Source organism: Ursus arctos, unplaced genomic scaffold (assembly GCF_023065955.2).
Source record: "Ursus arctos isolate Adak ecotype North America unplaced genomic scaffold, UrsArc2.0 scaffold_30, whole genome shotgun sequence".
Taxonomy (NCBI): Eukaryota; Metazoa; Chordata; class Mammalia; order Carnivora; family Ursidae; genus Ursus; species Ursus arctos.
In genome coordinates, this window is record NW_026622986.1 from 16154929 (window position 1) to 16167540 (window position 12612).

Sequence of the window (12612 nt, forward strand, 5' to 3'; positions counted from 1 at the left end):
TACCAAAAGAAGGCCCTAATTATCTTTCAGAGAAGAAAAAACATCTCTCTTCATTGCTAGCTCATAATACTCTGCAATGTTCGGTATTATATATTGTTGATTGCTTACGATTGTTTACATTTTATTATAAGGTTTTTAATCTGTTAAATATATTAAAAGTTGCCCTTTCTTAAATGCTTTTTACAAGGCTATGGGGATTTCTTGTTTATTCTAGAAATACATCTCCGAAATTGCCTATGAAAATATAGCTCAGGTACACACAATTTTTCTGGAACTCGTTTCTTGGGGAGCAAAGCAAAATGTATTTATGTGACAATTATTACTGCTCTGTGGCTTTCAGAGTTACCAGGCAGAATGCCAAGTAATAAATGGACAAGGAATGATAAACCTTTTATTTTTTTTAAAGATTTTACTTATTTATTTGAGAGAGAGAGCCAGAGAACACAAGCGGGGGGGGGGCAGGGAACGGCAAGAGGGAGAAGGAGAAGCAGGCTCTCCGCTGAGCAGGAAGCCTGATGCGGGAATCGATCCCAGGACTCTGGGATCATGACCTGAGCTGAAGGCAGATTCTTAACTGACTGACCCACCCAGGTGCCCAGAATGATAAACCTTCTAAAAAATCTTTATAATCACTAAAATAATAACTGATTCAATCAAGAATCATCAGGGGATTCTAAAACCCTGGGTGGGAGACTGCTGAAGAATGGAAGAGTCACATTTTCAAAATATTAATTACAAAGGAAGAAAATGTACCTTTACAACGGAAAAATGTACGAGTCACCACCTTAACCAAGTAAGCCATGTTAGCATCACCAACAGTGGGGCAAGCCAACGTCACGTGCCTCCAGGTATGACGCACTGAAGACACATAACCGCCCCCCCCCCAACCGCATGCATTCTCAGAGAGCCCACTGAGGACTTCTCGGTAAAACCCAGAACACGTCATCCTTCTCTCTCGCTTCTCTGTAGTACTGACACCTGATTTCTTCTGTGGTAGCTTTGATTTAGCTTGGCTTCCATGGCAACCAATACTCTTGCTTCTCCTGTTAATTGCCTTCCACTTCTTCTAGCTGTCCCTGGAATACTGGTGTTCTTCAGATGAACCCACCCGTCCTAGGCTCGCTTCTACCACCACACCACACCTGCCCCTTGGGTGATTTCATCCAACGAGTAGCTTACAGAACCATCCGCACGATGAGACTCCCAAATCTAGTTTAGCCTCCATCCTAGATCTCTGCTGAGTTCCAGATCCATACATAGCCACACCTGGATATCCCCACGAGGATGTCCCATTTCAAACACCAGACACGGAAGGACTTCATGTAGCTCCCCTGCCCCAACCCAAATCTGCCCCTTCTCTCCTGTGTTTTAGCTCATTGACCCATGCTTCAAACCAGAATGCCAGGCCATCATGCACGACCCTTCCCTCTTCCGTGCACCAAGCCCTGTTGGTTCTAATTCCTAACTCTAGGATCTGCTCATTCTCACTCCTCTGCCACTACCTTGGCTCAAGGCACCATTATCTCCAGTAGAGATGATTACAAAAGTCTCCTAATTTGTATGCTCTCCCCTATTTGCACCACTTCTTTTTTCTCACTGCCCCAAACTGTTCAATTGTCACACTGAAATGAGAAAATATGCCATGTATAGGAGAAGAGCATGTAGGCAAGACAAAAAACTAGTTGGTTGTGCCTGGCATGTTTGATGAATAGCAAGAAGGCCAGGGGGAATGGGTGGAGTGAGCAGGAAAGTTAGAAATGGAGAGCAGAAAGCTAATGGGGAGGGTCTTGAAGCTCCCCTAAGGATGATGGCTTTCATTCTGAGTGTGGACGTCATTGGATGTAAACAGAGGCATGACACGACCTAGCATATTTAAAAGGATTACTGGCTGATATACTAAAAGAAATTGAAGCAGGCCAAAGGCTGCAGCAGGGCACCCGGGACAGAGGGCACTTGAACCACCTGGCTGAGAGATGGAACAGTCCTGGGTCGGGGTGGCAGCAGCAGTCAAGCTTAGAGGGGTCACACACGAGACGTATTCTGATGGCAGAGCCGGAGGATCTGCTGACGGAGCGGATGTGAAGTGCGAGAAAGAACACGGTCAAGGGGCACTACTCCAAGTCTCTCGGTCTGAGCAGAAGCTGGGGAAGCCTACAGGAGAAACAGGTTTGGAGGCTTGTTAATAAAAATTCAGTCTTTTCAAAATTCAATATTCAAATGGAGATGTCAAGCAGGCAGTTGGATATGTAGATTTAGAAACTGGGGAGAAGTCCAAGGTAGAAACGTAAATTTGGGACTCCTCGGTGTTACACTGTTATTTAAAGCCATGAGCCTGGAAGATCCCCAAGTCAGTGACTGTCAAGACGACAGAGAGGCCCGAGGGCTGGAGCACTCCAAGATACACAGGTTGTGGAGACGGGGACGAGTGACAGAGAGGTAGGAAGGGAAACTGCAAGAATGTGGTGTCCTAGACAGGGATGACTAATAATTAATTAATAATTAACCATTAGGTTTAGCAATGTGGGGGTCAGCGGTGCCCTGAAAAAGCAGTTTAGGTGAAGGAGTGGGTGTGTGTGTGTGAATCTGACTGGAATAGATTTGATACAAAGAATAGGAGGAAGGAAAGGGAGACAGTGCAAACAGGTAAGTCCTTTCAGGAGTTCTGGAGGTAGCTGGAAGGGGAAGTGAGGTCGAGGGCATTCCTTGGGATGAGAAAGATCACAGTATTCTAGTATGCTGTTGGGAATGATCCAGTGAAGAGGCTAAATTGATGATTTAGGAGAAAGGGGAGAGCTGTGGAGTGCTGTTCTTGACCTTGACCTTGAGTAGATGAACTATGGGAGACCAGTGGTGAAAATTTTACTGACCGTATAAGGTTTAGATTACTATTCAAGGTGACAATAAAAGAGTTTTACAAAGCAATCCCAGCTTCACCACCAACTGAGCGGCGGAAACACCGTGAAATCTTTTCAGGCTGGGTTAGCAGGGAAAGGTGTTTTTGTTGTTTTAAGAGCAAGTAAGTGGGAGGGCACCTGGGTGGCTGAGTCCGTCAGACTCTTGATCTCAGCTCAGGTCTCGATCTCAGGGTCATGAGTTCAAGCCCTGCATTGGGCTCCACGGCAAGCAGGATTAGAACTGGTTTTAATGGATGTGAACTATGTGTTGACCCATAAGGGAAGTGGAACGCATTCCATTTTAGGCAGTTTAAAAGACTGAGAGATGTGTATATTTCGTAAACCTTCAACAAAGGGCAAGATTCAAAATTTAGCCAGTGCCAATGTGTCAGCACGACCTAAGCGGGATTGGTCACACAAGGGCCACCTCAAACAGTGACAATAAGGAAGGCAAGAGCAAGAGCAGGATTTGCTAGTAGGATTTGATTCCTCCTCCCAGAATCTAAGCTGGTCTTGAGGGCAATGTGTGTAACCCGAACCCTGCCTATCACTGACCTCTGTTAAGGAAAGGAGTAACAGAGCACCATGATAAAACACTTTCTTTACCCTTCAAGTACCTGTCCTGCCATGTCACTCCACCTACGTTCTTGGCTTTGGCAAAGATCTTGCATTATTTCTACGGATGTCTAAGAGGAAAACTGACTCTTGGTACTAAGATTGGGAATTATAATCTGGAAAGCCGCTATTATCTTCCCTTCTCCTTTTGGGTAGGAAGTGGAATAGATTAGAGAAAAAAAAACCTGGATTGTCTCCTGGAAGCGTTGCCCTTAGTGTCTTTACACACGCAACACAATACAGCAGCTGACACCAGAAAGTGGGACTTCAAGAAGGGCTAAAATTCAGTGGGACTCCCACACTTCAGCTTTGAACCTAAAGTCTGAGTCCCAGATGAGACCCCAGCTCCCTCTCCAATCATTCTGTATTTTACTACACCTATTACAGTGACTACTTGTTTTCAGATACTCCCCTTCTCCCTCTTCTTTTTTTTTTTTAGCTTAAAATTTAAAACTAATATTTGTTAGATGGAAGAATTACTCCTTCATCTAAATCAGAAAGTACATTTTTCATGGCTCCACTAATCTTATCACTATGTACCTTTTACACCATGTGCATGAAAGGTTTCATAGGTGGGTAACAATGTTCAGACTAGTTGCTCTTTGAGCACCAGTTACGCAAAATTTAACTGAAAATCTGCCAGCCTGGAAGACTCTGTCAAGAGAAGACGAACTCTGCCTTGATATGATAGCAAAATGCCCAGGGGTCAGCTAGGTGCTCTCAGGTCAGCACATATGTGGTCTGCATCACTTACAGAGGTTTCTGTAACCACGGCGTTAGGGGCTGAACTGTGTCCTCCCCAAATTCGTATGTTGAAGTCCTAATCCTCAGTACCGCAGAATGCAACTGTATTTGGTGATACGGCCTTTAAAGAGATAAGTAAGGCCAAACGAGGTCATATGGGTGGGCCCTAATCTATATGGCTGTATTCTGGAGATGGTGCCTTTAAAGAGGTGATTATGTTAAAATGAGGCCATAAGGATGGGCCCAATCTGACCAGTATCCTTATATGAAGAGGAAGAAACTCTAGGGATGCGTGAGCACAGAGAAATGGCCATCTGCAAACCAGAGAGACCGAAGGAGAAACCAACCCTGCTGACACTTTGATCTTGAACTTCCAGCCTCCAGAATGATGACGAAAGAAAACTGTGTTTCAACCTTCCAGCCTGTGGTATTTTGTTGTGGCTGTTCTAGCCAACTAATATACTATGCTTTAGGAAACAACTACATTCGGAATGAAAATTGCATTAGGAGTAAATTCTGCACAGTTTTACCAAACACCAATTTAGGTGCCTGTACATACGACACACAACAAGTGAGAATTTAGGAATGAGTAAGGTCACTTGGCCACCAGTGGCCAGAGATGATTCCACATTGGTCTTCATGTCCTTTTGTGTGTGACTGAGGTGTTTTCTGTCTCAAGCCACATCATCTGCACCTTGAGTTGGTCCTTTTGGGGCCGCGTGTCTTCCAGATTCCCTCTGCATTCTCTTGCTATCTTCACCACCAAAAGACTTGGTTGCTCTCACTGTTGTGCTAGCTAGCTACACAGCTTTTCTTTGAACTATGCTTTGATAAACTCAGGTTCCTTTGGGTTCCCTTCTCTGTGCTGTGAGTTGCACAGGCTGTCTTTCTTCTTGGTCATGTGTTTCCTGGGGAGGGCTTACATCTTCTCGTCTTTAAAGAACACCCTCCTTGTGGTCCTATGGTCACCTACTGGTTACCTCCTTCTGGTTTTGCTAACCTTTTGGCCACAGCTGCTATACTGCCAAGTGTCACATACAAACAAGCCTTGTTTCAATAAATACTTGTTGAGACTAAGGGAATCTATTATGAACAGGTACAGAAAGAATCCCCAGCCCACTCTAATTTGCAGACTAGTCTTCCTTCCCACCCCAGTGACTAGACTGGTTTAAGCAATGCTCAAGATGGTTTCCTAGCAGGGTATTTCTAGAATGTTTTCCTGAAACAACAGTTTTCTCCAGGATACTTCTTACTTTCCTCTTTCAGTTTGCTCTTGTCAGTCTCGACGACAAGATCATAGGGGTGGTGCCTCTTGCATATCAGAAATCTCAGTGCTGTGGAACTGTCCTCCATCACTATCAACATCTTCTTGTTTCTCTCTCAACCTTCCTAAGTCTATAACATAGGTTAAATGTAGCTACACTTTTGTCCTTTCCATTTACTTATGTAATTATAATTATCATTTATTGTGTGCTTACTAAATGCCAATCATTGTGATGAAGCATTTTAATTTTTTTTCATTTATTCTGTACAACCCTACTATTATCGTTATCCTTATTCTATAGAAGAAAAAAACAGGTTTAAGCTTACCAAGTTCAGGACGTGCCCAAAGACAGCCAGTAAGTGGCACTGTCAACACCAAAGCCCTTAGCCACCAAACTATTACCTGTCTATAATTTTTAATGGGTGCTTATAACAGTTTGCTGAATTGAACTTTTCTGGTTTATTTAAGCATTACTTAACTGATGGACATTTGGGTTATAGCCAGTTTCTGGTTCTAAGAGTAGTGCTGTTAAAAACATCTTTATACACATAGCTTCTTCTTTTGAATTATTTCCTTGGAATAAATTCTCAGGAGGGGGTGTTTGATAAGTTACACAGCTCCTGTTAGGTATTGGAGACTGGCCAAATTTTAAATGCTGAAGAACTTCAGATCCTAAGGCAGTTCATTAGGGCTATTTCTGACAACACTAGTATAAACATAAAGGACACATTTCCATTGAAACCACTCTCCTATAAAGGGGGATGAGGAGAGCTCCAGCCCACAAGTATGATGTTTCCATCGCCTGTGGTTCTCAGAAAACCAATGCTTGGCACACAGTAGGTATGCAACAAATATCATCAGATTGGCTAAGACACCGAGGGGTGCTGAAGGCTATGACTGGAAGTCATGTTGGATCAGCCACTCCTCCACACTGCCTGTGATTTTATTTATTTAAAACTACATTTTGAAAACTTCAGGGGATTAAAAGAATTCCAAGTGATTGGATACATTTTCAGAGGAAACAGGTATCTTTACATTTCTTCAATGGACACATAAGACAATCGGATTCAGAGATGGGACAGCTGGGCAGTTGCCCATGAAGCCAATACACAGGGAGCACTAAATTACCTTGAAATATATCTGAATACAGGGCAATTGACACAGGTCTCCACGGGTGACTCCACACTAAAAGGTGAAAAGGGCAAATGTGCCCCAATCCAACAGAGGAGCCAAAGTCATTTCGAAGAAACACACACGCGCACACACACGCTTTTCTCTGGTCTGTCTCTCAGCCATTGACGAACAAAGATTATCAGTCTAAAAGGGAACCAGTTATTAGCCCACACATCTCCCTGGGGCCGGGGCACACACACATAGAAACAGCAGGGCAGGAAGCAAATCCACAGGAATCCAAAGTCTGAACTGTTTGCTTCCCACCTGGGAAAGGAAGCACGAGAATTTAAGAGGGGGACAGTGTAACAGACCACAGGCCATTACAGGAGGGAGCGCAGAGTGCTGGGTCGCTGACCCAACCAACCACCGCGTTTGTTCGCCTGGAGTCCGGGGATAAGCACCAGAGGCTCCTGAGCCCGACCTTTTACGGAGGGTGGGGGGAGGAAATGGGTGACAACCGCCCACACCCCTCTAAATGTACAACCCACCGTCCTGGACCTCAAGGAGGGGCGGACACGGGCGCACCCAAGAAATTTCTCGAAAAGGAAGCGCCAGGTGCAGAAACAGCGCTCAGGACCCCTAGTCCAGGCAGATGAAGTGAAACCGAAACCCAGGAGGCAGCGGCGGGGCCTGCGCGGCCCGCGTCCTACCTGCGTCCCCCAGACCGGCCCCCGCGCCGCCGCTGCCCGCTCGGCCCCCTACGGCCCGTAGAGGAATCTCTCGGAAGGGCAGACCCCATAGCGCGCGAAACAGGTTCGCCATGACGCCGCGCACGGTGCCCGGCAGAGGGGACGCACGCCGTCCCGCGCGCCCCGTCTCCGTCCTCGCGCGCCCCGCCTCCGTCCTCGCGCGCCCCGCCTCCGTCCTCGCGCGCCCCGCCTACCCCGGCCTCTCCTCCACGCCCCCCATCCCTCCCACCCCCGCTTCTCTCCTCTCATGGCTTCTCCGGCTTCTCCCACCCCCGCGTCCACCCTCCCAAGTCCTGCCACTAACCAGCTCTTCCCCTCTGCGGTACCTCCTCTTACCCCTCTCGGGCTCCTACCCCTACCGGCCTCCCCTTGGCCCTCCCTAGCTCCCTTTTTCCCTTTCCCACCTACTTGCTCCAGCATGCCCACCGCCTCCCCACGGTTCTTTCCCCTCCCCCCCCCCCCCCCCCCCGGCCTTCCCTCCACTGCCGTTCCCCACTCCACTTTCCACCCCTCAGCCCAAACACTGATCTGTTTTACCGTGTTTGCATTTGCTAGAATTGTATGTATTACGGGACTGTAGATTGTTGTGCATTTTCTTGAGTTGCATATAAATGCAATCCCTGTTCCTGCCGAGTAGTATTCCATTTATGGATATACCACAATGTATTTATCTAGTCATCTATTGATAGACATGTAGATTATTTCCAATTTTTCCTTATTAGAAATAAAGCTGCTAGGAACCTTCCTGTACAAATCTTTGTATGCATATGTGCTTCCTTTTCTCTTGGGTAAGTAATATTATCAAAGATGTCACAGCACTTCAATGTTAAGTGATCAACCTCGTTTTGGATGATCCCAGTGATGTAATTTTTCCAGTGTTTTGCATGCTATGTCATAAGGTTGTATGTGTAGAATTCATATTAAAATAACACAATTACTTTAAACATACTGTGTGCTTGGGATCCACGTGGCAGAGATCACTCACCTGGGCCGTGCATTTTGTTTAGTGCTAGAAGGTCCCTGCAAGATCACCTGGCCATCTACCTTATTTTGTTCATGGGGACAATGGGGCCAATGTACCTAGTGGTGTGTCAACATCACACGACCAGCCAGTATGTAGGAGTCAGGATCAGCAGTGTGGCTTCCGGAAGTCAGGGCAACACTATTTTTTACAGAGATGATTGGAAGTGTCACCAAGCAGAAGACAAGTAGAGAAGTCAGAAGGATGTTCATGAGATTTTCTTGAAATAGATACACACACACACACACACACACACACACACACACCCGCCCTCTCCCAGGGCCCCAAATTCCTAATTCTTAACGCCTTCCAGTGGAAAGGTACTATACAACATATCATCTAGAAGGTACGTGTAGCACCAGGCATCTCCCATCCTCCAGTCTGTGCCTGCGGAGCTTGGATGTTCTGTTTAGTGCGTGCTTTACTCTAAATGCATCAGCTTTTTGAAGCCTCCTCCAAGATTGCTCCTACCGTTCTCCCTTCCTCTCTTTTGAATTTTGATAGACGAGGCTTCCAGTAAAGTTATGCATCTTTTTTAGCTTTTGCTGCACAATTTCAATTCAGAAATGGTGGCAAAACCAACAAGCCATACAACAGCATTTGAGGCTTTTTTTTTTTTTAATCTTCCCGAGCCCAATACTGTAAGATTCCGCCTTGCTCATTCTCCTTCAACAATGTATAGTGTTCAGCTCACTGTTGGGAACCTCCTAGACAGATGTTCAAAAATTATAATAAACAAATAAAAGAATGACTCCAGGATTTATAGATGAAGATATAGAGCTACACACACACACACACACACACACACGTATACACACACACACACGTATACACGCTGGATCAGAAAATATAGTTAGATTGCATTTAAAAAAAATTTTTTTTAAAGATTTTATTTATTTATTTGACAGAGATAGAGACAGCCAGCGAGAGAGGGAACACAAGCAGGGGGAGTGGGAGAGGAAGAAGCAGGCTCCTAGCGGAGGAGCCTGATGTGGGGCTTGATCCCAGAACGCCAGAGGCAGATGCCTAACTGCTGTGCCACCCAGGCGCCCCCATTTAAAAAATTTTTATTCATCTAATGTTATCAGAACTTTTGTTTAGAGCTTTTGCATCCATGGTCATGAGGGATCGCGGCGTGTAGTGTTCTTTGTTTGCGATGCCTGACTGCTTTTGTATTTGATTGATCCAGGCAGGTTAAGTAGCTTGTTCATGGTCACGCTGCGACTTGGTGAAAGAGTATGTAAAGTCCCCCTACAGTTTAGATTTTAGAAACTATCAAGAAATAGCAGAAGTGTATCCCACTCATCTTCAACCCTCCCAATCCCAATAAATACATTTATTCCCCAGAAATAAATTTGACCTTGTGACATTGTGAAAAAACACGGAGTCTGACCTAAGACCCAGTTCAGGGTATCTTACATTATGAGATGCATGACCTTGGTCAAATATTCAGTTTCCTTATCCCTAAACTGGGGTTACTGCCCACCACCACTTGTCTAAGTCCAGCTTGACTGGGAAGACCATGGGCCGATCTCTCGTTAGCAAATGGCCTTGGTCTAAAGAAAACCCTTGTTTATGTTTTACCACGGATGCTGAGTGGTCGACTACAAGCTGCCTGGTCAATATTCATTCTCCTGTCTTTATTTACAGACAGATCTTTGATTTTATTGAGGGTAGCAGGGTGCCTAGCTAAAAATGTTTCACCCACCAGCTCCCTTGTCACTAGTGGTGGTCATTTGACACAGTTCTGGGCAATGACAAGAGCAGACATCGCCTGGAGGCTTCTAGGGAAACCAGCTAAGGAAGATCTGACTTGGTTAGGATTGGCCTATTGCTCTTCCTTTGCCCTGGTAAAGTCGTGATGGCTGGAGCACTAGCAACCTTCTGATATACATGATCATGAGACCCACACCCTGATATCGAAGCAGAAGTCAGGAAGTTGGCCTGGGTCTCTGATGACACTGTATAACCAATATAATGGATTGCCTACCTTCAGGTTTCTCATTACATGGATAAGTCCATATTTTCTCTAAACCACTGTTATTTGGGATTTTCTGTTGTATGAAACTGATACTCTATACCTAGTGTTCGGAATTTGTGAGAATCTCTTGGAAAGGCACGATTCTGTAACTTAATCTCTTTGTGTGTCTGACACACTTCCCCCAGACCATAATACATAATAAACTATTGTTCATAATAAGATCCTTAAAAAGATAAGAGTGACCCGGAAAATGGGAGATCATTTCAAAAGCCAGTTTGCTTTTCCCTACCAAAAAAACGTTTAGGATAAGCTGTGTGCATTTTCTCCCCACTGAAGAAACCGTATGCCTAAAGTTCAGTATCAATGCTCATATTTTCGGTGGCAAGCTAGAAAAGTCCTAGAAATGAACTAACTGGGATATACCTAACTAAGATCTGTAAACATTTTTTTTAAGATTTATTTTTTTGAGAGCGAGAGAGAGAGTGTGTGGCAAGGGCAGAGGGAAAGAATCTCAAGCAGCCTCCCCATTGTGCTTGGAGCCCAACGGTGTCCTGTTGTGGGGCCTGTCATGCGCCTGTCCCAGGGCTCAATCCCATGACCCTAAGATCACGACCTGAGCTGAAATCAAGAGACGGAAGCTCAGCCAATTGAGCCACCTGGCACCCAATATCTGTAAGTGTTTTAAAGCATTAAAAGGAGCAAATGAAGACTTGAGTAAATGTTGTGATAGAAAAAGTGCCAAATGAGCTAGGTCTTATTTTCAGCTATTCCCTAACCAGACATAGGTTTAGGGGCCTTGGTTTGATCATCTGTAAAATAAGATAAGTGCAGAGCAGGACGGCCTCGAACTAGAAATTGAATGATAACTGAACTCTCAGAAGTCTGTAATCATAGGACATTTGGTGAAAGGTGGGAAGTTCTACTCTCCTGCTGACCAGAGAGCTGAAACAGTGAAGATTAAAATAATATTCAAGTTAACTTATAGATTTAAGCAATATCATTTATAATTTCAGTGGGTTACTTTATCAAAATTGACAAAATAACTAAAATAAGTGTGGAAAAAAATACTTTTGTAATAAAAGTAATCCTGGCTATACCATATATTAAAGTTCGCTATTAGGAAACAGTATTTATCAAAATGGGCTAACCAAAAATTAGGCCTGGGAGGCAAATAGAGATTCCCCAAATCGATATATATTTAATCTATTATAAACAATGGGAGATAAAATCATTCAATGTGTGTTTTGGGGGAAGGTTACTATCAAGACAGGAAAATAAGCTTAGAGTCTAAGGCTTAGGATGATAACTTACTTCAACCAAAAGAAGTAGTAATTTTTTAGTTAAATTTAGTGTCATATATATGCATATACACATATACACCTATGAAATAAAACAAGGCTACACATATCCATTTGGAAAGGAAAAGGATTTTCAGGCAACAGAAACAACGAAAGGAATTAATTAGCAATGAGCCGATGCAAAGATGGACAGTTTCAGGTGCAGGAAAGTTAAAATGCATACAAGTTGACCACAAAATACGGAACAAAAGATGATTAGTCCCTGTATTAGGCAGGGATGTCCAGAGACACAGAACCAGTGGGAGACGTATAGAATACAAAGAAATTGGTTGTAAGCGGTTGGCACACATGATTATGGAGATTGAGAAGTCTCCAAGCTGGAGACCCAGGAAGCCAGGCTGTAGTTTCAAGTCCTGAGAGATGGAATGTTCAGAAGCAGGTGTGCTGAGGTCAGGTGGAGACCGATGACCCAGCTTAAGCAGTCAAGCAGACAGCAATTCAACCGTCCTCTACCTTCCGTGATTGGTTGCTGGCCCATGCTGGGGAGGGCCACTGGCTTTGCTCAGCCCACCAATTCAAACGTGAATCTCTTCTAGAATGACCCTCACAGACACACCCAGAAATGAAGTTTAGTTATCTGGGTATCCCATGACCCAGTCAAATTGACACATAAAATGAAGCATCACAGTCCCAAATTGGAAAAATAAAAAAGGAAAACAACAGGGGAGCATTGTAATAACCTACAAACATTTACTATTATAATATAAGGGAGATTAATATTATCTATATGGGCAAATCAGATCTGACTGGACAGATGGTAAAAGGGTATGAGCAGATGGTTTGCACAAGGGAAAATACAAATAGTGAACAAACGCTGGGAAAAAATGTTTAGCTTCCCTAATAATTAAAGTATTGCAAATTAAAATAGCCCAA

The 12612-nt window shown here is 44.3% G+C and overlaps 1 protein-coding gene across 3 annotated transcripts in view; it reads right to left on the reverse strand.

The window, feature by feature from the left end:
• Positions 1-7522, reverse strand: part of MSRB2 (methionine sulfoxide reductase B2) — a 30695-nt gene extending 23173 nt beyond the window's left edge. For 2 of the 3 annotated variants that reach the window (XM_044392162.3, XM_057304692.1), the window contains exon 1: positions 7341-7522. In XM_044392162.3, coding sequence (XP_044248097.2) covers positions 7341-7452 — 112 coding nt within the window. In that variant the 5' untranslated portion in view covers positions 7453-7522. The remainder of the gene's footprint in view (positions 1-7340) is intronic. The other variant, XM_026478936.4, reaches the window with a different exon arrangement.
• Positions 7523-12612: the final 5090 nt, after the last annotated feature.